General features: G+C 58.0%; 2 protein-coding genes across 3 annotated transcripts in view; one reads left to right on the forward strand and one right to left on the reverse strand.

Moving 5' to 3' along the window:
- VEZT (vezatin, adherens junctions transmembrane protein) overlaps window positions 1-6,930 on the reverse strand; it is a 33,134-nt gene extending 26,204 nt beyond the window's left edge. For both annotated transcript variants that reach the window (XM_054167931.1, XM_054167930.1), the window contains exon 1: window positions 6,841-6,930. In XM_054167931.1, coding sequence (XP_054023906.1) covers window positions 6,841-6,876 — 36 coding nt within the window. In that variant the 5' untranslated portion in view covers window positions 6,877-6,930. The remainder of the gene's footprint in view (window positions 1-6,840) is intronic.
- Window positions 6,931-7,192: 262 nt separating this feature from the next.
- FGD6 (FYVE, RhoGEF and PH domain containing 6) overlaps window positions 7,193-25,056 on the forward strand; it is a 60,560-nt gene continuing 42,696 nt past the window's right edge. Inside the window, exons 1-2 of the mRNA XM_054167762.1 lie at window positions 7,193-7,304; window positions 18,121-20,527. Of these exons, the coding sequence (XP_054023737.1) occupies window positions 7,292-7,304; window positions 18,121-20,527 (2,420 nt within the window). The 5' untranslated portion in view covers window positions 7,193-7,291. The remainder of the gene's footprint in view (window positions 7,305-18,120; window positions 20,528-25,056) is intronic.

A 25,056-nucleotide genomic window follows, 5' to 3' on the forward strand; every position in this document is an offset into this window, starting at 1 on the left:
ACAAAACAAGAGGTTCAAAGAGCTCTTCTTCAAAATCTGCAGATGTTTTTCCAAACCTGAGCCTTGCAATGTGCCCCAAAGCACTGTGGGGGCTTAAGTACCCTCCCAGGCAGGAGCCACTGCTGCCCTCCCAGGCAGGAGCCACCAGCTAAAAACCAATGTATATATAGGACTGGAACACTTCTGTCAGAGTGAGAGCAGTGCTGCAGAGATGGCTGCAGGCAGGGCAGGGCAAGGCAGGGCAGGGCAGGGCAAGGCAGGGCAGGGCAGGGCAGGGCAAGGCAGGGCAAGGCAGGGCAAGGCAAGGCAGGGCAAGGCAAGGCAGGGCAAGGCAAGGCAGGGCAAGGCAAGGCAGGGCAAGGCAAGGCAGGGCAAGGCAGAGCAGGGCAAGGCAGAGCAGGGCAAGGCAAGGCAGGGCAAGGCAGGGCAGGGCAACGCAAGGCAAGGCAGGGCAGGGCAAGGCAAGGCAAGGCAGGGAAAGGCAAGGCAGGGCAAGGCAAGGCAGGGCAGGGCAAGGCAAGGCAGGGCAAGGCAAGGCAAGGCAGGGAAAGGCAAGGCAGGGAAAGGCAAGGCAGGGAAAGGCAAGGCAGGGAAAGGCAAGGCAGGGAAAGGCAAGGCAGGGCAGGGCAAGGCAGGGCAGGGCAAGGCAAGGCAGGGCAAGGCAAGGCAGGGCAAGGCAAGGCAGGGCAGGGCAGGGCAGGACAAGGCAAGGCAGGGCAGGGGGAGCTGTGCCCCTGCCCCCAGGCAGGGCTGAGGCACGCAGCCGGCACTCACAGACAGCGCGCTCTTGGTCTCCCGGACGAGGCTGTTCCATCTCTCGCGGCGCTGCTGCTGCCATGCACCTGACAGGATCTCATCCACCTCCCTCCTTCCTCCTGCCGGCCCCTCCAGGGTGCCCCCCGGCGAGGACGAGGAGCAGCGGTCAGCCTGGCTGTCCCTGCGCCCCCGCACAGCGGCATTGTCCCGCGGGCATGGGCGGGCTGGGACTCCCCGGGCTCCTGACCGATGTGGCTGCAGGCTGGGGGCAGGGAGAGCAGGCTGGCAGACTGCTGCAGGCTTTTAAACAGATCTGCCTGAAGGAGTTATTGCACATCCATCTCACAGGCAGCCACTAATGCTTCCCAAGCAGCAGCGTTTAAGAGCCTGGGTCACATTCTGCCGGCTGGTAACCACTCCTCCCGTGCCCCCACTGCCAGCACGCCAGCTGCTGACAGGGCCAAGAGCAGACAATGGCTTCAAGGCAGCAAAGGAGCCTTTCCCTTTGCTCTGCTGCTGCCACCGGCCCAGGGGCACAGGCCTTGGCCTCCTCAGCACTGCTGCATCGTCTGCTTGAGAAGCAGGCTCCGAGAGCCACTCTGCAGCCATCAGTCTGGGGCTGGGCCCAGAGAGCCTCTGCTGGACCATCCCCGGGCGAGGCCAAACTGAGTGGGGAGGCTGCAGGAGGGGGCTAGCAAGACCCTTGTGAGGCTCAAGGGGGACAAGTGCAGGGTCTTGCAAGGGGAAAAGAGAAGCCAGCAGTGCAGCTCAGACTGGGATGCCCCTGGCTGGAGAGCAGCCCTGTGGAGAGGGACCTGGGGAGCCTGGCTGGCAGAGTGCACAGGGAGCTGGGCTGCTGGTGGGACTGGATGACCTCAGAGGGCTCTTCCAACCCAAACAACTGTGATGCTGTGGAGAAGGACTTGAACACCTTTCTACCATCAGGCCTTAGCATTCCTCTGGATCATCATGGACTCTTGTCCTCAAACTCTGCATTACAAATCAAGAGGGCAGTGTGGGCTCACACCACACACAGCCCATGGAATCCTCTCCTCTGCCTGGCCAGACACATTAGTGCTCTCCAGCAGTGCCTGACGAGCTGACTTGGCCTCCACAGCCTCAGACAGCTCTTTACACAGCTTTAATCTCGGTATCACCTGCCTCCTGCTCATGTGATGAGAAGGAGCACAGCCTATGCTCTCCTGCCTCTTAGCAGGCTGCTGAGAAGCAAGGTACCTAAAATTGTCCATCACTGCCAGGTGCCTCCATGGTGCTCAGCACTTTGCAGCAGAGATCTCCCCAGGCTGCACTTACATGGTCAATTGAATCTGCCATGACTAGCAGGTGCAGAGGAAAGCTGCAGCACCAGTTTGGAACACTGATTTACACAGCCAAAGGGTGAGATGGGAGCAGGAACTGAGCTCTCTGCAGCAGCAGAGTAACACGCAGGTGGCTTTGGCTCCTGTCTTTGCCAGCTTAGTTCACAGTCAGATCAAACTGCTGGAGTGAGGCCACCAAGATGATCAGAGGGCTGGAGAAGCTTCCCTATCAGAACAGGCTGAGAGTTGGGGCTGTTCAGCCTGGAGAAGGGAAGGCTCCAGGGAGACCTCAGAGCTGCATTTCAATATCCACAAGGGAGCTGCAGGCAGCTGGGGAGGGACTGCTCAGAAGGGCTGTGGGGATAGGCCCAGGGGCAATGGTTTGGAACTGCAGCAGGGCAGAGGTAGGTTGGACATCAGGAGGAAGCTCTGCAGAGGGAGGCTGGGGAGACACTGGCACAGGCTGCCCAGGGAGGGGCTGAGGCTCCATCCCTGCAGACATTGAGGATCAGCCTGGCTGTAGCTGTGATCTAATTGGGGGTGTCCCTGCTGACTACAGAGGGTTGGACAAGATGACCTTTGAGGGTCACTTCCACCCTGATGCAATCTGTGACACTCCTTGAACTGCCCTCCCATTAGTCCTGAACCAGCTACTGACAGCCAGAACTGGTTGTAGGAAGGGTGTGAGGCTCTTGTGTGGGCCAGAGCAATGCCTGAGCAAGGACAGCTTTGTCCCCTGGCACCAGAGCACAGTGCACAGAGATGTTTATGGCAACCAAATTAGTGACTGCATTTTCCACAGGCAAAGCTTTGTACTTCAAATGCTGTGTGTGAAAAGCCCTTCAGAATGTGGGGGGGTGGGAGTGTGGCACGGTGGGTGTCACCACCTCAGCTTTCTGTGTGCAGCCTGGTACAAACCTCCTGCAAACACAGCATTCAAATGCAGACCAACAGCCAGCCCCAGGGCTTCCACCAGAAGCACACAGCTGAGGCACTCACAGGGGCTTGCTGGGGCTAGGCTCCAGCACCTCTCCAGGTGATGCTGAAGGTGAGGGCAGCTTGCTGCAGGAAAGGCTGAGGGCTGAGACTGCTCAGCGTGGAGAAGGCTCAGGGGCATCTCCTGAAGGCATGAGCTAGCCAAAGGCAGGATGCAGAGAGGCCAGGGCCAGGCTCCCCTCAGTGGTGTTCAGGGAGAGGACCAGAGGCACTGGGCACAAACTGGAGGCTCCCTCTGACCACTGAGAATCACTGTGAGGGTGACTGAGCACAGGGCTGCTCAGGGAGGTTGTGGAGTCTCCACTCTTGGAGACATTCAAAAGCTGCCTGCACACAGTCCTGGACAACCAGCTCCAGGCTGGACCAGATGACCTCCAGAGGTCCCCTCCAGCCTCAACCACTCTGTGAGCACAGCTTTCCTACCCATCCCAGACAAACCTGCACAGGCTCAGTGAATCTAGGACAAATGACTTAGCTGGAAGCAGAGGCTGGGAGAGGGAAATTCACTCCAAGAGCAGTGTTTGGGTCACCTTCATCCCAGCATGGGGAATGGTTTGTAAGCTCAGGAGTGGTGCAAGGCAAACACCGTGCTTGTATTGACAGGGAGGGGAAAGACATGGAAGGTGTCAGGCCTACGGAGCTGATCAAAAGCCTGCTCCTGAGAATCCTGACTCTTGCCTGCAAAACTCAAGGACAAAGAGGGCTGAGCAAAGAACACATCACAGGGGTTCAGCAGGGGGAGACTGTGCCAATCTCAGCTGCCATCTTCCAGCAACAAGACTTCATTCCCCTGGGTCAAGTCTGTGTGGACTTTTGCTCCTGTGCCATATCAGTTAAGAGGAAAGTGATGGAGAAGGACCCAAACACGCAGAGGGCAGAGGCAGCAGTGAGTTATGCTGAGTGGAAAGCTGGCAGGAGAATGGTACTGAGCAATGAGTCTTCAGCCAAAGCCTTTGAATTGTCCTTAATTCATCTTATCCCAGCAAAAGGCTGCTCACAACACTGCCCAGCACCACCAAGTGACCTCATGCATGCTGGAAAGGAGTGAAACATCACACAGATCACAGCCTTGGAAAGCACCTCCACAGGTCAGCTGATCCACCCCCCTGCACTCAGCAGGGACAGACCAGAGCAGCCTGCTCAGAGCCCTCTCCAGCCTCACCTTGACTATCTCCAGGGCTGGGGCTTCAACCTCCTCCCTGGGCAACCTGCTGCAGTGTTCCTCCAGGTGCAGAACTTGTTCCTCACATTCAGACTAAATCTGCTCCTCTCTCATCTCAAACCATTGTCCCTGGTCCTGTCCCTGCAGGCCTTTGGGAACAGTCCCTCTGCAGCCCTTCTCAACAGCCTCCCTGGGCAGCCTGTGCCAGAGTCTCCCCACCCTCACTGGAAAGCCCTTCTTCCTCCTCTCCAGCCTCAGTCTCCCCTCTCCCAGCTCAAAGCCATGGCTCCTCATCCCAGCACTCGAACAGCCTCTCATGTTGGGGGCCCCAGAGCTCACTCCAGGTGAGGCCTCAGCAGAGCAGTGGCAGAACCACCTCTCAGCCACTCTGACTTACTGGCTCCCCTCTGGCTGTCCCCAGTGGCTCATCAGTGTGGAGTCCATTGCTGACTTTCTTTCACAACAGCATGAAGCCTGCAGAGCACTGCTGAGGGAAGTTTGGGGGGCATTTCAAGGCAGTCATTACCAGCAGGTATCTCACCCAGCTCTGCACCCCAACCAATCAAGCTGCCAAAACAGTCTGCATTTGTCCTGCTGCTGCTGTTAGGGCTGTGCTCAGCAGGTGAAAGAGAGACTGCTCTGCTCTGCCTGAAGAAGGAATGCAGAGAGCAGACACTCTGCCAAGATGAATTCTCACCGTGGATTTATGTCACTGGAGGAACTAACTTAACACAGCAGCCACACAAAGACCAGATTCCTTTCTTAGGGCTCAGGGCTGGTCATGGACAAACAAAGGCATGCACAGGTAGCACCTGCACAGCTGTGGAGCGAATCCTTCCTCATACCAGGAGCTGCCTGGTAAAACCAGAAGCCTTACTGCTGTTAGGGCAATGCCACTTTCACTGACGATGGTAAAGACAGCACTTCCCTCTGACAGCTTTCTCTGCACACCTGCAAACCCAGGTGTGCCTTAAACAAAGGTGCAAATCACACTGACCAGCTGCAAACTGATCTGATTTTGAGGCTGAACTGCAGCAGGAGATATATTTAGCCAGTGATTTAAATAAGGTCAAGATGGTGCTGTAGCCTCATTACCTAATGAGAGGTCTCATTTACTCTGCATCTGGGGCTGAACAGCAACTGCTGACCCCCTGCCAGCTGAGAAGGGGCATTGGGAAAAGGAGAGAAAACCTCTGAGCTGAAATGAGAACTGATTGAATGACACAACAAACCTAACACCAATGACAGTACAAAGTACACAAGGTTCTACTCAGCCCAGCAAAGGCACAGCAGTCACAACAAGGGGAAAGCAGCCCGCAGAAGAATGGTAAGGGAGCCCCTGGAGGGCCAGAGGCAAGCAGGAGATGCAGAGCAGACCAGGAGGAAAGCTCATCCTCAGCAAACTCCTCCCTTTATAACGGGCATGACGCTCATGCTCTGGGACCCACCTGTGAGCCAGCTCAAGGCAGCCGCCCCGGCTGACTCCACATTGTCACTGGCCTGCAAAGCAGGGCTGGTTTTGAGCCTGCCCCAGCAACACCAGGCCACAAGCCCCGCCACAGAGCCGGCGGTTTCACGCAAGCCCTGCAAGTAACACCAACGCCTGGAAGCCAAGGTACTCTCAGTGCTCACCGCACGGCTGAGCGCACGCCGAGGGGGGCGCCGTCCCCGGGGCGCGCCGAGGGGGGCGCCCCTTCCCCGGGGCGCGCCGAGGGGCACTTGCCAGGGCGCGCCGAGGGGGGCGCCGTCCCCGGGGCGCGCCGAGGGGCACTTTCCAGGGCGCGCCGAGAGGGGCGCCGTCCCCGGGGCTCGCCGAGGGGCACTTTCCAGGGCGCACCGAGAGGGGCGCCGTCCCCGGGGCGCGCCGAGGGGCACTTTCCAGGGCGCACCGAGAGGGGCGCCCCTTCCCCGGGGCGCGCCGAGGGGGGCGCCGTCCCCGGGGCGCGCCGAGAGGGGGGCGCCTTGCAGCCGCCTCACACTGATGCAGAAGCAGAGTTTATTTGCTGCACAGCGGATTTGCTGCCTTTGCTCAGCCTCCAGCACAGAGCGGCGCGAAGCCCCCTCCCCCCGCACCGTGCTTTCTGCTCCGGCCCTCGCAGGCCGTGCCGACCCCCGGCCGGTCCCTTTCGCCCCTGCTCAGCCCCTCCTGGCTCCCGAGGGCCGGAGCCTCGGCGGGAGCAGCGCCCGGCACGGCCCTCCCACGGCGGCGCACCGAGACCGCAACGCCCGCAGGCGGAGGCGGGCAGCCTGGGCGAGCCGGCGCACAAAGGGATCGCCCCTCGCACGGCGGAGGCTCCGGCGGCCCCGGCCCGGCTCGCTCTCCCGCCGGCGGCGCCGTCCTCGGCCTGCGCGGAGGGGCGCGGCGGCCACCCGAGGATGCTGCGGGACACCCCGCGCCGGTCCCGGCGAGCACCGCCCCGACGCGCCGGTTCCGCCGGCTCCCGCCCGCGGCAGACGCTGCCCCCGGCCGGGCCCCACGCCCGCCCCACGCCCGCCGGTCACCTCGGCCCGCCCGGCGCACGCCACCCCCGGGGGCCGCGGCGCAACGCCCCGGCGAGGGGCGGAGAGACACGGGCCCAACCCGCCCCGGGTCGCCCCCGCGCCCACCTCAAACACCACTTCTTCGTCAAACTCCGGTGTCATCCTTCTCCGCCATGCCACCCCCTATGGGCACTCTGGGAAACGGAGTCCGCCGCGGCGCCGCCGCCGCCTCGCCGCCCTGCCCTGCCCGGCGCGGCCCGGACACTACAGCCCCCAGGATGCACCGCGAGAGGCACTTCCGGCCGCGCTCCGGGAGGGGCTGGTTGGTCGGACGGGCGCGCAGGACGGATCAGGTTCGTCCCGGGGCCAGCAGGGGGCGCTGCCGCGCGGCGGCGAGGCTGTGGGCAGCGGCTGCCGGCGCTCAGTCTGCCGCCAGCCGCGGGGCGTTATGCGGCGGCGGGCGGTGGGCATAGCTGGCGGGCGGCGCGGGGGAACAATGGGCTCCTTCTCCTCGGCCCTCAGAGGGGCCGTGGCGTAAGGGACGAGAGGGAGGACGGCGCGGCGCGTGGGGAGCACCATGAGCTCCGCTGGTGAGTGCCCGGAGAAAGTTTGAGGAGCGGCTGTTCCCTTCCGCCCGGCCAGCCGGTGGCAAGCGGGGAGCCCGCACGTCCCTGCGGCCACAGAGCCGAGCCTCACCCCGTGGTGCCCGGCAGGGCCCGGGGGCAGCGGGGGCAGGGGGCCACAAGGGAGGGGCACCGCCGTCGCCCCGCGGTGCCGGCGCGGGACGGGAGCGGGAGCCGCTGTGGCGATTTTCGTCCCTGCCGCTCCGGGCGGCTGCGCCCAGCTCTGCCCTACCGCCGCGGCGGGGCCGGGAGCTGCGTCCCGGCAGGAGGGAGCCGGGGAGCAGCCTCGCATCCCGCTCCTGCCCCGAGTGCAGCTCTTCGCCGGGGTCCCCTCCCGGCTCTCGGGGCCGTGCGGGCACGTCCCAGCCCCGGCGGTGCGCGGAGCTGACCCTGCGCGCCCTGCCCCCGTGGCCGCTCCCGCGTGTCCGGCCGCGGACAGGGTCCCTTCGGTGGGGCTGGGCTGGCGGCGGGTGGGACCTGCCAGGAGGCTCCGCCGGGGGCTGCGGCAGGAAAGGCAGCCCCGGGCTTTGAGTTCCTGCTCCGTCCGGCTCGGCGGGGCTGGCAGACTTTGTCAGCGGCTGAGCTCCGCCGTTGCTCCGGGGCTATAGCAGAGTCCTCCCGCGGGGGCAGGGGTGCTGGAAAGCCTTCAGCCTCTCCAGCTTCAGCTGGCCTACTTCAGTGCTGTCCTCATCCTTCCTCCCCCTCCCCTGGCTAAAAGAGCTGCGAGGCAAATCCTGGGTTAAAACGATCCAGAACTTCCCTGCCTCGAGGGGAGTTGTGCTCATGTATTTGTTCCTGTGGTTGCGCAGCGGTGTGCTGCTGGTACTTTCCTTCACCCATCTGCCAGATCGGTCGCTTCCTTTCTTTACTCCGCTTGAGGAAGAGGCTGGGAGTCGTTTCTGCCCTGGGAGGATGTCATGTGCGAGCTGGGATGTGCTGGGGGGAAGCACACCGCAGTGTAAACCCGAAGGAGCAGACTGCTGCCGGCCAGGGCTGGGGGCAGAGGAGGTGTTTGAAGTTACAAATGGTACACAGGCGTCAAGCAAAACCATCGACCTCGTCCTGAGCGATTTCCCCTCAAATATGGGATGGGACTTTTGACAAGGACTTGTGGGGATGTGATGAGGGGAAATGGATTGAAGCTGGGAGAGGGCAGATTTAAACTGGAAATTAGGAAGAAATTCTTTCCAGTGAGGCTGGGGAGGCTCTGGCACAGGCTGCCCAGGGAGGCTGTGGCTGCTGCCTCCTCCCTGGAGGTGTTGAAGGCCAGGCTGGATGAGGCCTTGAGCAAGCTGGGAGGTGTCCCTGCCCATGGAGAGGGTGGGAACTGGATGAGCTCTGAGGTCCTTTCCGACCCAACCCCTTCCCTGATTCCATGTCAGATTGTTACCGAGTCCAGCATCAGCCACCTGGCCTCGTGAAGCAGGAGGTGCTGGGAAACAGCAAGCTGTGCAGTGCATCTCTCTGCTCCATTTACTGTGTTTCCGCCTTTAATCAAACCACAGAAGTGATTTGCTGTAGAGCTGGGGAAAAGACGTGAGAAGGTGGGAGAGCAGCTCTGCAGCTCTGCTGCGCTGCTGTCCCGGGGCAGTGCTGCTGTCCCGGGGCAGTGCTGCTGTCCCGGGGCAGTGCTGCTGTCCCGGGGCAGTGCTGCTGTCCCGGGGCAGTGCTGCTGTCCCGGGGCAGTGCTGCTGTCCCGGGGCAGTGCTGCTGTCCCGGGGCAGTGCTGCTGTCCCGGGGCAGTGCTGCTGTCCCGGGGCAGTGCTGCTGTCCCGGGGCAGTGCTGCTGTCCCGGGGCAGTGCTGCTGTCCCGGGGCAGTGCTGCTGTCCCGGGGCAGTGCTGCTGCCCGCGGGCTTCTCGCTGCTCCTCTGAGCAGCTGTGCGAGGAGGAGATGCGGCTTAGGGGGTGCTCAAGAGCTTGGAGCTGGGCTGCTGCAGTTTGGTGAGGAGCAGAAAGATTTCTCAGCACCGAGCAGTGATTTCAGGACTTCCAGGGCCGAGGTTTTGTGAGTGTCTCTGCTGATGGTGTCTGAGGAGGAGGTTTGCTGAGCAGTCACTTGGAAAGCAAGAGAAAGGGATGCTGAGGAAGACAGTGACAAGGAAGTGGAACAGTTACATGGAAAATGTGAACTGTAGCCAAGGATTTGCAGGGCAAGGTGTAGAAAGAGTCCTGATGGGCAGAAAGAGCTGAGGGGGTATGTGAAGGGCCTCGAAGAAAGGATGAAGAGTATTGTGTGGGTGATGTGTGACGGAGGACTGAATGAAAAAGAGCTTTGGAGAACAAGTGAAACAAGATGGGAGATTGGAGACCTTGCTGCCAGTGTCATGACATCTGTCTGAGGAGGAAAGGCTGAGAGCCCTGGGGCTGCTTAGCCTGGAGAGGAGAAGACTGAGAGGGGATCTGAGCAATGCCTGTAAATGTCTGAGGGGTGGGTGTCAAGCAGAAGGGGCCAGGCTCTTTTTGGTGGTGCCCTGGGCTAGGATGAGGGGCAGTGGGCACAAACTGGAACCCAGGAAGTTCCACCTCAGCATGAGGAGAAAGTTCTTTGGTGTGAGTGGCTGGAGCCTGGAGCAGGCTGCCCAGAGAGGCTGTGGAGTCTCCTGCTCTGGAGACTTTCCAAACCCACCTGGATGTGTTCCTGTGTGACCCTGCTCTGGCAGGGGGTTGGACTGGGTGATCTCCAGAGGCCCCTTCCAACCCCTCCCATTCTGTGAACCTGTGACAGCTTTTGACATTTCAGCTGAGGAGCTCTTAGGCAGGGTCTGAAAAGATTTGAGGACTGCCCAAAGACAGTCCTGAGGGTTTAATATCCATCTCTTGCTTTGTGTTGCTGCAGAATTCAGCTCCTGCAATGTATAGCCAGGCTTTATAAAGCTGTTGCTCCAAAGCCACAAACTTAGCAGCTCCTATATTTTACATCATAGAACTACAGAATGGTTTGGCTTGGAGGGGACCCTAAAGATGATGTGGCTCCAACCCAGGCCCTGTGATCCATGGGATCTGTTTTCTCCCCTGAAATGATGTAGTTGTGAGTTCAGTTGTCACTCTGGGCTGTGCTACCCGAGCTGCCTGACAGCTGATTGCCAGCACAGCACTTGAGGAAACACTTCAGCATCGTGTGTGAGGGCTGCAGGTGGAACTTGGAATGCCCTGGCATCCTCCTGCTTCACCTGAAGGGTTTGAGTCTGCCTTTTGTGTCTCCTTTTAATGCCCCTTTGGAACACAGCAAGCTGGTGCAGCATGGTCTGTGCTATTTGTAAAGTAGGGTTTGCAGATCTGAGTGACTTCAGCTTGATCTGCAGGGCTGTGCTGCTTGAGGGGACTGTGGAGAGGGAAATCAAACACAGCTTCTGGCTGTGAGCAGAGTTGTGAAGGTCTGACAGTGGTAAGCCAGCCTTAGCTCCAGCCCAGCCTGCCTGCTGCCCTGCTAAATAATGCAGTGCATATTCAGTTCCTTGCTCTGTCTCTCCTCTGCAGTTTCAGTTACCTCTCGGGCCAGAGCTGGGCATCATTCAGTGGCAGGTGAAGGAGTTCTGCCACAGCTGTTGCTTGCATATCTGCAAATGGACATTTAATCCTGGACTTGTTAGAACTAAGGAAGAGAGGTGGTGGGGAGGTTGGAGGAGGTATCTTTGAGGTCCCTTCCAAGCTGAGCCATTCTGTGGTCTGTGTGTTGGTTCCCACCTTCATTTCTAGCTCTCTCCCACTGCTTTCTCACGTGCTGCATATCTTTACATAGGATGCTGCTGAATGCACATTTACTCACTTTCTGCCTGGAACTGTTTTGCTGTCTTCAAGTCTGTGCTTTGCCTTTAAAAGGGCAAAAAGAAAAGCTGAGAGTTAAGGACTTGGAGATTTATTATTCCTTGTCCTTATATGTGACTCTCTCCAGCTTGTTTCACGTGAGCAGGAGGGACAGCTTCGGCTCCAGGGCTGGGTTGGCAGCAGCAATGAGCAAAGCATTGTGGTGCCCAAAATGTAATCCAGAGGGGGGGAAGGAAAACCCACCCTGGCAGGAGCAGAATAATCCAAATCAACTTGACTTTTCCAGTCAGACTGCATTGCTTTCAAGGGCTGCAGAAGCGAGGCCTCCAGGGTTTAATGCCCCTTTAACCCTCCAATCTGTCAAGTCCCATCAGAGTTACTCAGCTCTAGCTCCACATGCAGTCTCTTGTCCTTACTCTGAAGCTATCCTCAGCTTTCCTGTTAGGCTTCAACAAGGCACTGGACCAAGCTGAGCTTTTGACATGGCTGTGTCCCTTGTGCAGTTTGGTTAGGAGCTGCTTGGGGAGCAGCATTTTCCCTCCTGGTGTTTTAAAGCCTTCCTCTGTGATCTTCCAGGGTCTCATGACTCATTCCCTTTGTTGTTGTCTTCTGAGCATTGTGGCACCCCGGCAAATCAGAGTGACAAGAGTGCTCCTGCATTTGCAAGGAATACATCAATGCTCTCAGGATACCTCTCTTTGGAGCTGCTTGCTGGAAGCAAAGTAGATGAAGTGCAGAGCTTCACTGTGAGCCGTTGGAAGTTAGGTTGCTGGTGAGTGAAGAGTGTTCCAGCCCCTGATCTCTGTGCAGTGCATTGAATGCCATCACAGCCCTCTCTTGAGTGGATCCCAGACACACAGCAATCACTCTTTCTCTCCATACAGGCTCTTCAAAGCCAGAGTGGCTTTCATGTTCTGTGGAGTTGTTTAGCCTGGAGAGGAGAAGGCTAAGGATTGCTCTCTGCAGCTCTCTGGAAGGAGGTTGGAGTGAGGCTGGTGTTGGCCTCTTCTCCCTAGTAACCAGCAACAGGAGAAGAGGTAAAGACCTCAGGCTACACCAGGAGAGGCTTAGGTTGGCTCTGTTTGGTGGTGCCCAGTGACAGGGCAAGGACCAACAGGTACCAGCTGGTACCCAGGAGGTTCCATCTCAGCATGAGGAGAAACTTCTTTGCTGTGAGGGTGCTGGAGCCCTGGAGCAGGCTGCCCAGAGAGGCTCTGGAGTCTCCTTCCCTGGAGACTTTGCAGACCCACCTGGATGTGTTCCTGTGTGACCTGGTCTAGATGCTGCTGCTTTGGCAGGGGGGTTGGACTTGATCTCTGGAGGTCCCTTCCAACCCCTAACACTCTGTGATGCTGTGAATTTTAGGTGAGATCCTCAGCTGCCAAATCCTGTCATCTGAAGAGCAGAAGTAGACTCTTTAAGGCCAAAACGTTGAGGGTAGGAGTTACTGCAAGGTGCTCTCCTCCTCTGAACCTGGGTGAAGGTAGGACAGGAACAGGCCAGCAGCAGGGAGTGTCAGCTGCAGAGGAGCTCATCAGGGGGATGAGAATGGGGATGTTGCTCTGTCCTCAGCACACTGAGGAGATAATTGAGCAGAGGGACAGATGTCTGTTCTCTGTGCTGTGACCTGAAGTGGAGCACAGAACAAATGCATTGACCTGCTGAGGTGGTGCCAGTGGCTGTTTGGGGTTAGCAAAAGAGTTGCCTTAGAGATGCCCTCTTTAAAGGGAGCTGCCTGTGGTGGGGGCTGAAGCACCTCTCTTTTTCCCCTTCACACTGAGCACCATCTTGGCAGCTCCTGGATGAGCAGGAGGTTTCCTGTTGGTGATGGCAGCTTTCTTAGTCACTTTATTTATGGATTTCTTCCTCTGCCAAGCCAAGCAACTCAGAGGATGTACCTGGCTGCTTCTCTGCCTCTTAGCTGTCTCATCTGTTTCTGCAAGTGAAACTTTGTCCTTCTGCTCCTCCATCTGGGCTTATTTCTGGTAACTCATGGTGCAGGGACCCTCTCTGAGAAATGGGGCAGGTTTGGAGGGGGAACTGGGGGGAGTCACAGTCATTCTCTGCTCTGATCTCCTAAGACAAGCCAGAGAATCCAATCTCTAGTGCAAAATTTCCTCTGGACCTTCTATACATCTCAGGAAGTGAGTTTAGGCTCCCTGCAAGTGCTGGTGGCTCCCCCACAGCCCTGGGTGAGCTGTTCCTGGGGTTAGTTGTGTTGGGGCCTTGGGTTTCCTCATCATTTGAAAGCTTTGTTTCTACTTGGGACTTGTCAGACTTCAGTGGTGAGCTGGGGGATCTCCTTCTGTCTCTCTCATGACTGAAGAGCCAGCTGCTATCAGAACCCATTCTGCCACTCCTTAGGTGCAGACACTACTGCCAGCTCCCCTCAGCTCCTGGTGGAACTCAGCAGGAGCAGCTTTCCTGGACCTGAGGCATGAGGGGTTTGCATAACTCTGTAGTGATGTCCTGCATTCATCCCCAGTTCCCACCCAGCATGGTCACTCACACTCTGGCAGGTGTTGTGCACAGAAAGGTTTTCAGGTGCCTTCATATTTTCACATCTGCCTCCTTGTCACTGCCAGTGAGCAGCAGGGCTGCAGGCAGCTGCTAGCAAGCACCTGCAATCAATTCCACCTCCAGTTCTGCTCTCCTCAGCATGACCAGCCACCTCTGCTCCCAGGTGAGCAGCTCCCTGTGGCACCAGGAGCAAGCCCCTTGCCCAAAGCACTCCATGCTCCACTGTGTAATGTTGCCTTGCTTGTACTGGCTGTTTTTTGCCCAAAGAGGCTTTCTTGTGCTCATCATGTAACACAAAGTCATGCTCATATGGCTGCCAGTCACTCCTCACACCTTTATATAGAACCACTGCCTCCCACTTAGTTTTCTTTCTATTCCTGGTGGGAAATTGTCCCCTTTAAAGCACTGTGTTGTGAGGAGCTGGGTTTGGTCCACACAAGTGAGCTGAATTGGTTTAGAATCAAGTGAATAATGCAGCCCTGCAGGCAGCTGTGAGCTGGGCTGCAGCCAGAGCAGGGTGGGCAGAGGGGATCCTGCCCCTGGGCTCTGCTCTGCCCAGACCTCACCTCCAACCCTGCCTCCAGCTCTGGGGTCCCCAGCAGCAGAAGGACACAGAGCTGCTGGGGAGAGTCCAGAGGAGGCCACAGAGATGCTCCCAGGGCTGGAGCAGCTCTGCCCTGAGCACAGGCTGAGGGAGCTGGGGCTGTGCAGCCTGCAGAGGAGAAGGCTCCAGGGGCACCTCAGAGCTGCTGCCAGCACCTGAAGGGATCCTGCAGGAAGGCTGCAGAGAGACTTTTGCTGAGGGGGTCTGGAGCCAGGCCCAGGGGGAATGGTTTGGAGCTGAGGCAGAGCAGGGTTAGAGTGGAGCTGAGGCAGAAGTTGTTCAGCAGGAGGCTGCTGAGCCTCTGGCACAGGCTGCCCAGGGAGGCTGTGGCTGCCTCCTGCCTGGGGGTGTTGAGGGCCAGGCTGGATGAGGCCCTGAGCAGCTGAGCTTAGCTGGGAGGTGTCCCTGGGCATGGAGGGGAGGCTGGAGGAGCTGAGCTCTGAGCTCCCTGCCAGCCTGAGCCACTCTGCCATTCCATGAACTTTAACCCTTGGTTTCTGATCAACATCTAATGTGCTTCTCCTCTTGCCTAGCTGCTGTGATTTCTCCAGAGCAGTTCATCACTTGCATTTTTCAGGCACTTAATGATGCTTTGTGGAGGGGAATCTCCTGGTATGCATTCCCTGCCTGGAGTCCTTCCTCTCACGTCATGTGTGTGCTTGAAAGGGCTCTTCATTGCATTCCTGTCTGCTGGAGTGGTTGGCTGAGTCTGTATTGATAGAGTCTCTAATGTGCCTCTTACTACACTGACCTATATCTCCCCTGCCTGCATAGTGCTGTCTTTATTACACCACGTGCCTGCCTGGGCTCTTGGCTGGCCCAGGGCTTTGCAGCATTGAAGTGGTCTGAGGAATTCTGCTGGGCTTCAGAAATTGGTTTGGATTGCATTTACTGTCAGCATTGACTCTGTCTTGCTTTGTTCATTCTCCAGGTTTCCATTAAATAAACAACTGCTTTGTGCCCCCTGCCTCCCCTGCTCCCTTCCCTCTGCCTCCCCTGCTCCCTTCCCCCTGCCTCCCCTGCCTCCCCTGCCTCCCCTGCCTCCCCTGCCTCCCCTGCCTCCCCTGCCTCCCCTGCCTCCCCTGCCTCCCCTGCCTCCCCTGCCTCCCCTGCCTCCCCTGCCTCCCCTGCCTCCCCTGCCTCCCCTGCTCCCTTCCCTCTGCCTTCCCCTGTTTTCAGCTTTGAGTTCTCTGTTCAAGTGATGATACAACTTGTGAGTGTCCTCCCTAGTAACTGTTGAGTTCAGAGCCCTGCAGAGCACTCCAGGCTGGTTGCTCTCCACAGTTTCCTCCCTGAAGGGCTCACCAGGCACTGGCACAGGCTGCCCAAGGAAGTGTTTGAGTCGCCATCCCTGGAGGTGCTTAAGCAGCTATGGGCTGGGGGATCCCTGTCCTGGGACAGGGCAGGAGGTGGTAGCTGGGTCTCTGCTGGGAGGTGCTGGTGGTGGTTACAGGGAGCTGTATCTTTTGAATTCCCTCCTGCAGGACGTCTTAGCAATGGCCTCTGCCCTGGTGTTGCCTCTCTGCTGATGTGAGTGCAGCAGGGACGCTCCTGAGTGCAGTGGAGCCTGTCTGGATAGCATTCCATGATTCATGTCCTAGGAAAACATGGTTTTCCTGTTTCTATAGTGGGGACATTGTTTGTGCTTGCAGCAGTGCCTTAGTGTTTGGGAAATGCAGCTGAGGGGATCTGCCTTTTTTTCACATGATGCTTCTTTACCATCTAGATTCCTTTCAGACAAACCCAAGCCCAAACCCAGAGACCCTGCAGCTGCTACTTTCCTCTCTTATTTCTGGGCAGGAGGTCAGGGTACAGCTGCACATCTTTAAAAGGGTTCTGAAAAGCAGAGAGGCTCCGGGCCCACAGCTCCAATAGCTCCTCAGTGGCTTGCCCAAGCTCTGTGTATGTGAAGCATCCATTCCCAGCTCTCCTTGGGGGTTTCAATGTGCATGGCTCCCTGGGAGGGACCCCCAAAGGGGGTGCCAAACAAAGGGACCCCAAAGGGGGTGCCAAACAAAGGGACCCCAAAGGGGTGCCAAACAAAGGTTATAGTTACAGAGGTGGTAGTTAAGAAGAAAAATCAGAGAAACTCTTTGACTTTCTGAATCAGTTTTCCCATGTCAAAAGTCACTCAGAGCTCTTAGAAACCACAGAATCATAGAATTGTCTTAGTTGGCAAAGACCTCCAAGGTCATCCAGTCCAACCATCAACCACCATGGCCTCAGGTGCCATGGCCACAGGGTTCTGAACCCCTCCAGGGCTGGGGACTCCACCACCTCCCTGGGCAGCCTCTGCCAGTCCCTGACCACTCTTGCACCAAAGAAATTGTTCCTCCTCTCCGACCTAAGCCTCCCCTGGCACAGTTTCAGGGCATTGCCTCTCCTCCTGTCACTTGAGACTAGGGAGAAGAGGCCAACCCCCACCTGGCTCCAGGCTCCTCTCAGGGAATTGTCGAGAGCTGGAATCTGAAGTTATTGCAGTAGATGGAAAGAAGTTGGTCAAAAATCCTCTGTGCTGTTGAAGTGTTTCAGGCACAGCTTAAAAAAACCCAAACAGAGGAAAAAAACCCAACCCCCAAACAAACCCAACCCCAAACCAACCAAACAAACCCCCAAGCCACCCAAAACTGCCCCCAGGCTCTAGACTCCCTAATCTCCGAGCGCCTGATGAGTTCCTTTTCCTGCCTGGCCACTCTCCCCAGGGTTTGTCATCTGTTGTCAGGAGGGTCAGAAGCCACAGCTGTGGTGACTGTTTCTAGGTCAGACAGTAACCTGTTGGGCAGTGCTGTGAGAGGCACAGAATTGGCCTTCTGCCTTTGCAGCAGGAAAGGACTTGCTGCAAATTGCTGCAGGAAAGGAAATTGGAGGAGAGGAACCTTACTGCTCTCTGCAACTCCCTGAAGGGAGGTTGTAGACAGGCGGAGGTTGGTCTCTTCTCCCAGGCAGCCAGCACCAGAACAAGAGGACACAGTCTCAGGCTGTGCCAGGGGAGGTTTAGGCTGGAGGTGAGGAAGAAGTTCTATACAGAGAGAGTGATTGCCCATGGGAATGTGCTGCCCAAGGAGGTGGTGGAGTCACCATCCCTGGAGGTGTTCAGGAGAAGACTTGATGGGGTGCTTGGTGCCATGGGTTAGTTGTTTGGGTGGTGTTGGATTGGTTGATGGGTTGGACTCGGTGATCTTGAAGGTCTCTTCCAACCTGGTTTATTCTCTGTATTCTAACTTCAGCATTCTGCCCCTGGGCTCTGCTCAGACCTCCCCTCCAACACTGCCTGCCAGGCCCAGGGGGAATGGTTTGGAGCTGAGGCAGAGCAGGGTTAGAGTGGAGCTGAGGCAGAAGTTGTTCAGCAGGAGGCTGCTGAGCCTCTGGCACAGGCTGCCCAGGGAGGCTGTGGCTGCCTCCTGCCTGGGGGTGTTGAGGGCCAGGCTGGATGAGGCCCTGAGCAGCTGAGTGTAGCTGAGAGGTGTCCCTGGGCATGGAGGGGAGGTTGGAGCAGATGAGCTCTGAGCTCCCTTCCAACATGAGCCACTCTGTGGTGATGATGATGTTGTCGTCCTGCTGTCTTCATGGCTTGTTTAACAGCAGGCACCATTTAAGGACTGCATTGTGGCAGTTCAAAGTGCAAAGCCAGGCCCCTGGGCAAGGCCAGGCACCTTCCCACAATTGCACTGGGTTTCAAGAAACAGCTTTGCCTGGGAGGCTTTTCCTGCCACTCTCTGTGCCTGTGGAGTCAGGGCAGGGCAGCCAGCACTGGCCTGGTGGCAGGGGGCAGAGCAGTGCATGCACAGGCTGTGGATGCAGCATTTCAGTGTTAAGAGGCCTCTGACAGCACTGTGGTGTGGTGGTTCTGTGGGCTGCTGCTGACTGAAGTCTTTGCTTTCTCCCCTGCCTAGAAATCAAGAAGCCCCCCGTGGCCCCCAAGCCGAAGTTCGTGGCGGGACTCAAGGCGCCGCCGCCACCTGTGGCCCCCAAGCCTGAGGTGGTGCTTGCTGGTGTTCTGCAAGCAGCCAGGAAGGGCAAGCCAGCAATTGCCCCCAAGCCCAAGGTCCTCAAGAGCTCCTCTGTGCCAGAAGCCAGAGCTGCGTCGGCTGCACGGAAGGGCACCAGAAGCTTGGAGGAGCAGCGGGCAGACCCCCCCCCGGCGCTGGAGCACCTGAACCACAGGCATGAGGCCCCGCAGGGCAGCCCTGGTAACACAGCCTACATCCTGCCCGTGGCGGCCTGCAAGCTGGGGTGCCTGCAGCTGGGCAATGGGGACAGCGCCTGCAAAACGCAGATCCTCTTGGAGCACCTGGAGACCTTGGAGCACGCCAGAGCTGCCGAGGGACGCGCAGCGGCCCTGGGGGCCGGCCCGGCAGACGGAGCGGTCCGCAGAACGCAGGTGGTGGTGAAAGCCAGCATCTGGGAGGAGAAGCTGAAGGAGGTCCTGAGCCACAGCGTGTTCCCTGCCAGCAGCCCTGCCAGGCACAGGCGTGCAAAGCCCGAGCAGGGCAATGGCAGCGGCGCCAGGAGCGACCTTCAGGTTGAGTTTATGGACCTGGTGCAGTGCTCAGCTGAAGGGAAGCGGCCAAGCACTGACGGGAAGCTCCCTGCTGAGCACCTCCAGGCCTCTGAAGTGCCTCCTGGCTTGACTGAGAATCACCACAGCTGCTCTTGCCCCTTGGACCAGGACATCCTGGAACAGGAGTGTTTAAGTAGCAGTAACTCGTTTCCAGGTGAAGCAGATGTGAAAGCAGAGGCTGACAGAGCCTCCCCTGAAACACCTCCAGCCCTGAACTCCAAAGTGCTCCCTGTCCCTAGGCCCAGGAAGCCACGTGCTGCTTGTCTGGTCCGGCAGGACGGCATCGATGCCCCAGCAGAGGGAACAAAGGAGCCACCCAGCTCAGAGAGAGGCTCCCCTGGGCACGGGGAGCAGGGCTTTAAAAAGCCAGCAAAAATTAATGTCCTTGGGCAGAGTGTTTGTTACAACACCGCCACAGAGGTGCTGCCTCCTGCCACATGTGAGAGCACTCGGGGCAGCGCAGGCAGAGTGCAGCAGCCGAGGGAGCCTGCTGCGGAGGAGTCGGCCTCGCCTCAGCCGGCTCACACGGCTGCTGGCTCTGTGCAGGGTGCTGAGTGCTCCTCAGATGGGGACCACAGGGTAGCTGACTCTGTGGATGAGCTGCCAGATGCCAGCAGGGTGCTGGGTGCTGTGGACAAGAGGACTAACTTTGTCAGGTGTGATGCTCTGTCCATGAGTCTGCCGAAGCAGCTCAAGCTAACTGGCGCTCAGCACTCCTCTGCTGCCGGCGGCCTGCACCTTCCTCCGCCACAACTGGAAGATAAAGAAACGAAAACAAAGGATGAAAGTTCTCCAAAAGTCGTTCCTAAGAAGCCACAGAGGCACAGCCTTCCAGCTGCTGGCCTGCTGAAGAAGGCTGCATCAGCAGAGCTGGTGGAGAAGAGCTCTTACCCCTCTGCTGAGGACAAGCCGAGGACTGCTCTGGAGGGCTCCTGCTTCGCCCGGCCGGCAGGCGGGGAGCGGAGCGCTCTGCCCTCCTGCCACCTGCCCAGACGCCCTGCTGAGAAGCCTGTCTGGAAGTTACCTCACCCCATTCTTCCATTCTCAGGGAATTCTGAATCACTGAAGACTCTCAACCTTGCTGCCGGCCCCAGCCACCCGACGGTGGTGACAAAGCCCAGGGCCAAGTCCCTCTCGTCCGTGGACATGGACAGGACGGACAAGCCTTGCAAGGACCAGCAGAAGAAAAACAGCTTGAGAAAGTTTCTCAACATGAAGCTGTCTGTTTGCTTGCTGAAAAGTGACTTCCAGAAGCTCCTCTCGAAGGGCAGCCAGTCAGTCGACAGTGCCATCGCCACCCTCTCCCCTGGGGACGGCTGTGGGAGCGGGAGCAGCCGGAGCGCCGCGGCTGCGGGCGGCGAGAGGAAGGCAAAGTCTGCCAAGGCTCATTCCGTGGAAGTGAGCAGCCCAGCCTCGCAGAAAAAGAGGCAGAGAAACAGGAGCCAGCCTGAGGTGCGGAACACCCCGAGGCTGGAGGCTGCAGATGTCCCTGGGCCGCTGGGGGAGAGCCCGTGCCAGGCTGGCGTGCCCGCTGCGGGCAGCGCCTGCGCCCCGGAGTACGAGAACGTGCGGCACTACGAGGAGATCCCCGAGTACGAGAACCTGCCCTTCGCCCTGGCGGCGAGCAGGGAGCTCTCTCTGGAGTGGCAGAACTCCAGCAGCCTGGAGGACCACAGCCCTGCCTTCTATGAGGTGGAGGAACCTTGTGAAGCCACGAGCAGGAGCTTGAGACTTGGCAGGTAAACCAAAGGGGAAAGGGAAGCTGACCAGCTTCAGTGCGCTTCTGCTGGCCGTGGGCACGGCTGGATGGTGGCTGGAGAGGCTGCTGCCCTCCTGTCACGCGTCAGCAGGACTGCTCACAGAGTCCCAGAGTGGTAGGGCTTGGAAGGGACCTCTGAATATCCTTCAGTCCCCTGCCAGAGCAGGTTCACCTGAGGCAGGTCATACAGGGATGTGTCCAAGGGGACCTTGAAGACTCCGGAGACTGCACCACCTCTCTGGGCAGCCTGCTCCAGGGCTCTGCCACCCTCACAGCCAAGAAGCTCCTTCTCATGTTTAGGTGGAACTTCCCATATTCAGGTTTATGTTGTTCATGACCTCTTGTCCTGTCACTGGGGACCACTGAGAAGAGTCTGGCCCCACCTGCCTGACACCCACCCCTGGGTATTTGTAAGCATTGATCAGATGCCCCTCTGGCTCTGCTCCAAGCTCACCAGCCCCAGCTCTCTCAGCCCTCATATGAGAGGTGTTCCAACCCACTCAGTGGCCCTGTCCTGGAGACTCTGCAGTAGTTCTTTGTCTTCCTTGAGCTGAAGTGCCCAGAACTGGTATGGAATTACCAGCACATGAAGGGTGGCTCCCAGGAGGATGGAGACTCCCTTTGTGCAAGGAGTCCCATGGAAGGGGCAAGGGGTGCTGGGGAGATTCCCAGTGGGCTCCAGAAGGAAATGTTCCCCCTGGGCACAGTCAGGCACTGGAATCATCTCCCAAGGGCAGTGGTGGAGTCCTCTCCCTTGGGCAGTTGGAAGGCTCAGCTTGGCAGGGTGCTGGGCCAGCTCCTTGCAACTCCACCATCACCTAGCCAGGTTGGAGCAGGTGATCCTTGGGGTCCCTTCCTGCCTGGCACTCTGGGAGTCTGTGACCTTTCTGTGTGCTTTTCCTGGTGTGAAAAGTTTGCACTTGGCAGAGAGTGAAAAGGAAAAGTGAGCTTCTTATCCCTCTTGTGTGCTAGGGGTTTGGGTAGCTCTTGGGTGTGCTTTCCCAGATGGAATGGAAGCAAATCGCATCAGTCATGTGTTTGTACCTAGGAGTGCTTCAGTGGGGAGGAGAGAGCAGCACCACAGGCTCAGGGTGGGCTTGGAGCAAGCATCAGGAAAGTGCAGAGCTGCTGGGTTTGTGGAGGGAAGGAACAGGTGACAGCTGGGGAAGCAGAGAGGCCTTTGTGCATGCAGAGCCTCCATCAGGGCTTGAAAGCTTTGTGGGTATAACAAAAGCTGCTGCCTCTGGTGCATCTCCCTCTGCTCCCAGCAAAGGCAGCACTGGTGCAGGAGGTGTGTGTGGCACACAGAGCATTGCTGGGGCTTGGCAGCTCCGTGGGCTGCTGCTGCTGCTGTGTTTTGGTGTGTCAGGAGGTGGTGCAGGCAGATAACATCAGCAGGCTCAGGAAGGCATTGGGCTGATCCCTGGCTGTGTGCAAACCAGCTGCTAAATGCACAAGGCAGGAACAGGTCTTCTAACCTCTGTAATGCTGTGACCATGGAGGCTGCAGAAGGTGGCCAGGCTCAGTGTGCCCCTACACAGCACTGGACAGTGTGGCTACAGCTGAGGCATTGCTGTGATCCAGTGTGGTGCTTAGCTTCTTAACTGTAGACCATCCCTTGAGAGAGATCTCAAATCCAGTGAGGGTGGGGAGACACTGCAACAGGGAGGCTGTGGCTGCCCCCTGCCTGGAGGTGTCCAAGGCCAGGCTGGATGAGGCCCTGAGCAGCCTGTGCTGGTGGGAGGGGTCCCTGCCATGGCAGGGGCTTGGATGAGCCTTGAGGTCCCTTCCAAGCCAACCCATTCTATGGCTCTATGATTTGAGTGAAACTTGCAGCCCCCAGCAATCTTCTCGAGGATATATACAGGCTGGGGAGAGTGAAGGAGCTTCTGCACTGTCCTAGCAGTGGCTAACCATGGTGCAGTTACTTCCACAGCTCTCAAGTAGCACAGAAGTCCCTGGGGAAGGAGTGGAGAGGATGGGCAGTGGTCAGCTGCTGGAGCAGCAGGTGCAGGAGTTCCCTGTGGCTCTGGCTTGGGAGGTTGAAGGGGCCTCACCTGGACAGAGCCAGCCAGGCAGCTGCTTCATGCTCCCCATCAGCTGCTACCTGAACTCCTTTGAAGCTGCTGTATTAATGTCATCTGCCCTTTCCTGCCCACTTCTGTGCCAGCCTTTCAGCCTGCCCTGGCCCAGGGGGGACAGTCAAACCGGTTGGAGCAGGAGTGCTGATGTGATGGCAGTGATTAGGGCTCCTCTTTGCCCCAGCCTGTCAGAACATGCTCTCAGCTCTTCTCTGGAGATCCTGGCACAGAAGGCTCCTGTGATGCACTGCTAATTACCTCCTGATTAAAGCCAATGGGCAGAGGAGGTTGTGCTGCTGAGAGATCCAAGGGCTGATTGCCTGCTCTTGCAGTCCTGACAGCACAAGTGCTGTGCATTGAGCCTGAGTGCCAGGCTTGCCATGACCAGAGGAGCCTGGTGGTGCCTTCACCCCAGGCCAGCCTGCTTTCTGGAGGAGGAAATAAAGCTTTCATCAGGTACCCAGTGCTTCAGAGGCCACTGAGAAACCTCCTCCCATCCCATGTGGTGCAACCAGGGTGCTGTAATGGGAATGGTAACAGCCTCTGCCACTCTGCTCCTGACTTGGGCTCACTCAATCCATAGATGCATGAATGGCTTGGCTTGGAAGGGACCTCAGCCAGCTCCAGCCCCCTGCCAGGGGCAGGGGTCCCTCCCACCAGCCCAGGCTGCTCAGGGCCTCATCCAGCCTGGCCTTCAACACCTCCAGGGGGGAGGCAGCCACAGCCTCCCTGGGCAGCCTGTGCCAGTCTCTCCCCTCCCTACTGCAAAACATTTCTTTCCAGTATCCAGTCTCAGTCTGCTCAAGCTTCAATCCATTCCCTCTCTGAATTCAGACACCTCCTGGGCCTTCCCACGGGGTTTAAATGCCTAGGGAATCAAGGATGGGTATTGTTTTCATTTGCCACCTGGTTTTTGCATTACTTGGTGTCCCCTCTGCTGAAGGTGGGCTGGGCCTTGAGCCAGGCCCCCAGGACCCTCTGTGAAGCACTGAGGTGGGACAGGAGCTGCTGCTGGAAGATCAATGTGTTTAAGCTTGAGTTAAGTGGTTCAGGGGAACACTCTCAGTAAAGAAAGCAATGACAGTGTCTTGGGAGCAGGGAATCTCTGTTCTGTTTGCCCTGTAGAAAAAAAGAAGTCCTTGAAGTAGTTTTAAGGATGATTTTGTTCCAGTCTGCCAGTTTGAAGAGGGTAACTCAGAGGACTGTGGCACTGTGAGGGCTGCCAGCAGAGCAAGGGCAGAATGCATGTTGTGGGGTGGGAAATGTGCTGTTAAGTGTAAAGGAACTTCTGAGTCTTCTGTTGCAGATAACAAGAGGGAAAGCAGCTCTTGGGCTGTGGTGCTGTACTGAGGAGTGAGTGGTTCAGGCCTGAAAAGTGAGGGGGCAAAGGCAGTGCAGCTGGAATGCCATCCCTGGCCAGCAGCTGGAATGCCATCCCTGGCCAGCAGCTGGAATGCCATCCCTGGCCAGCAGCTGGAATGCCATCCCTGGCCAGCAGCTGGAATGCCATCCCTGGCCAGCAGCTGCAATGGTTCTGCTGGGAGGGAAAGCCTCCCAATGCAGGAGAAGTCTCTGCACTCATTCTCCTCCTGTGAGTGGCAAAGCTCTGCTCTGGGGGGGACAGCAAAGTCTGCCCTGGAGTGACAGCCAGATTGAGAGTGGTCCTGCCCAGCAAGCTGAGGGTGCAGAGGGAGAGTGGATGTGCCTGGGAACATCTGCCACGCTGCAGGGAGCACAGGCTGAGACTGCTCTGCTTCTTGGGAGCTCTGGGGTTAAGGTGTTGGCTGTGCTGTTGTAGGCAAGAGAGTCCTGCTTCAGGTGGAGTGAATCTGCTGCCTCACCCTGCAGGGAGCAGGCTGCACTTGCTGGCTGCTGCCAGCGCCATGCATGGCTGCTCTCTGCTGCCAGCCAGGATCTTCTCTGGAGAGGGCTGGGCCAGGGAGGGGCAGGAAGTGCCATGTGACAGAAAGCTTCTGAGGTCCTCAGGTTTGGGTAGATGAAGCACTGCTTCCCATTTCCCCCAGCCCTGCTGGCTGAACAGCATCCATTGGTGTCCCAGCAGGGAGCATCTCGGTGCAGGGTGTGGGGATGGTTGCCTGGCCTGAAATCTGCTCTGGTAACTGAGTCCCCAGAGGTCCATTCAGTGGCCATGAAAGCCTTCCTGGAACATGTAATTTAGCACTGAAGTCCATGTGGTTAGGCATTCTGCTTTGATACATGTTCCTCTTTGATGTGCTGAGCTGGGTGATGGTTGAGACATGCTCCTGAGGAGCAGGATTGCAGCAGATGAATGTGGTGGTGCTCAGGGACTGGCCCTGCTGGGGAAGGGCTCTGCTTTTGCAACTGCAGAATTAGCATTCAAAGAGCATTGCAAGAGAAACAGTGAATGAATAAAACACTGCAGGGTCTAACTGGCACTTCAGACAGG

This window comes from Dryobates pubescens, chromosome 15 (assembly GCF_014839835.1).
Source record: "Dryobates pubescens isolate bDryPub1 chromosome 15, bDryPub1.pri, whole genome shotgun sequence".
NCBI lineage: Eukaryota > Metazoa > Chordata > Aves > Piciformes > Picidae > Dryobates > Dryobates pubescens.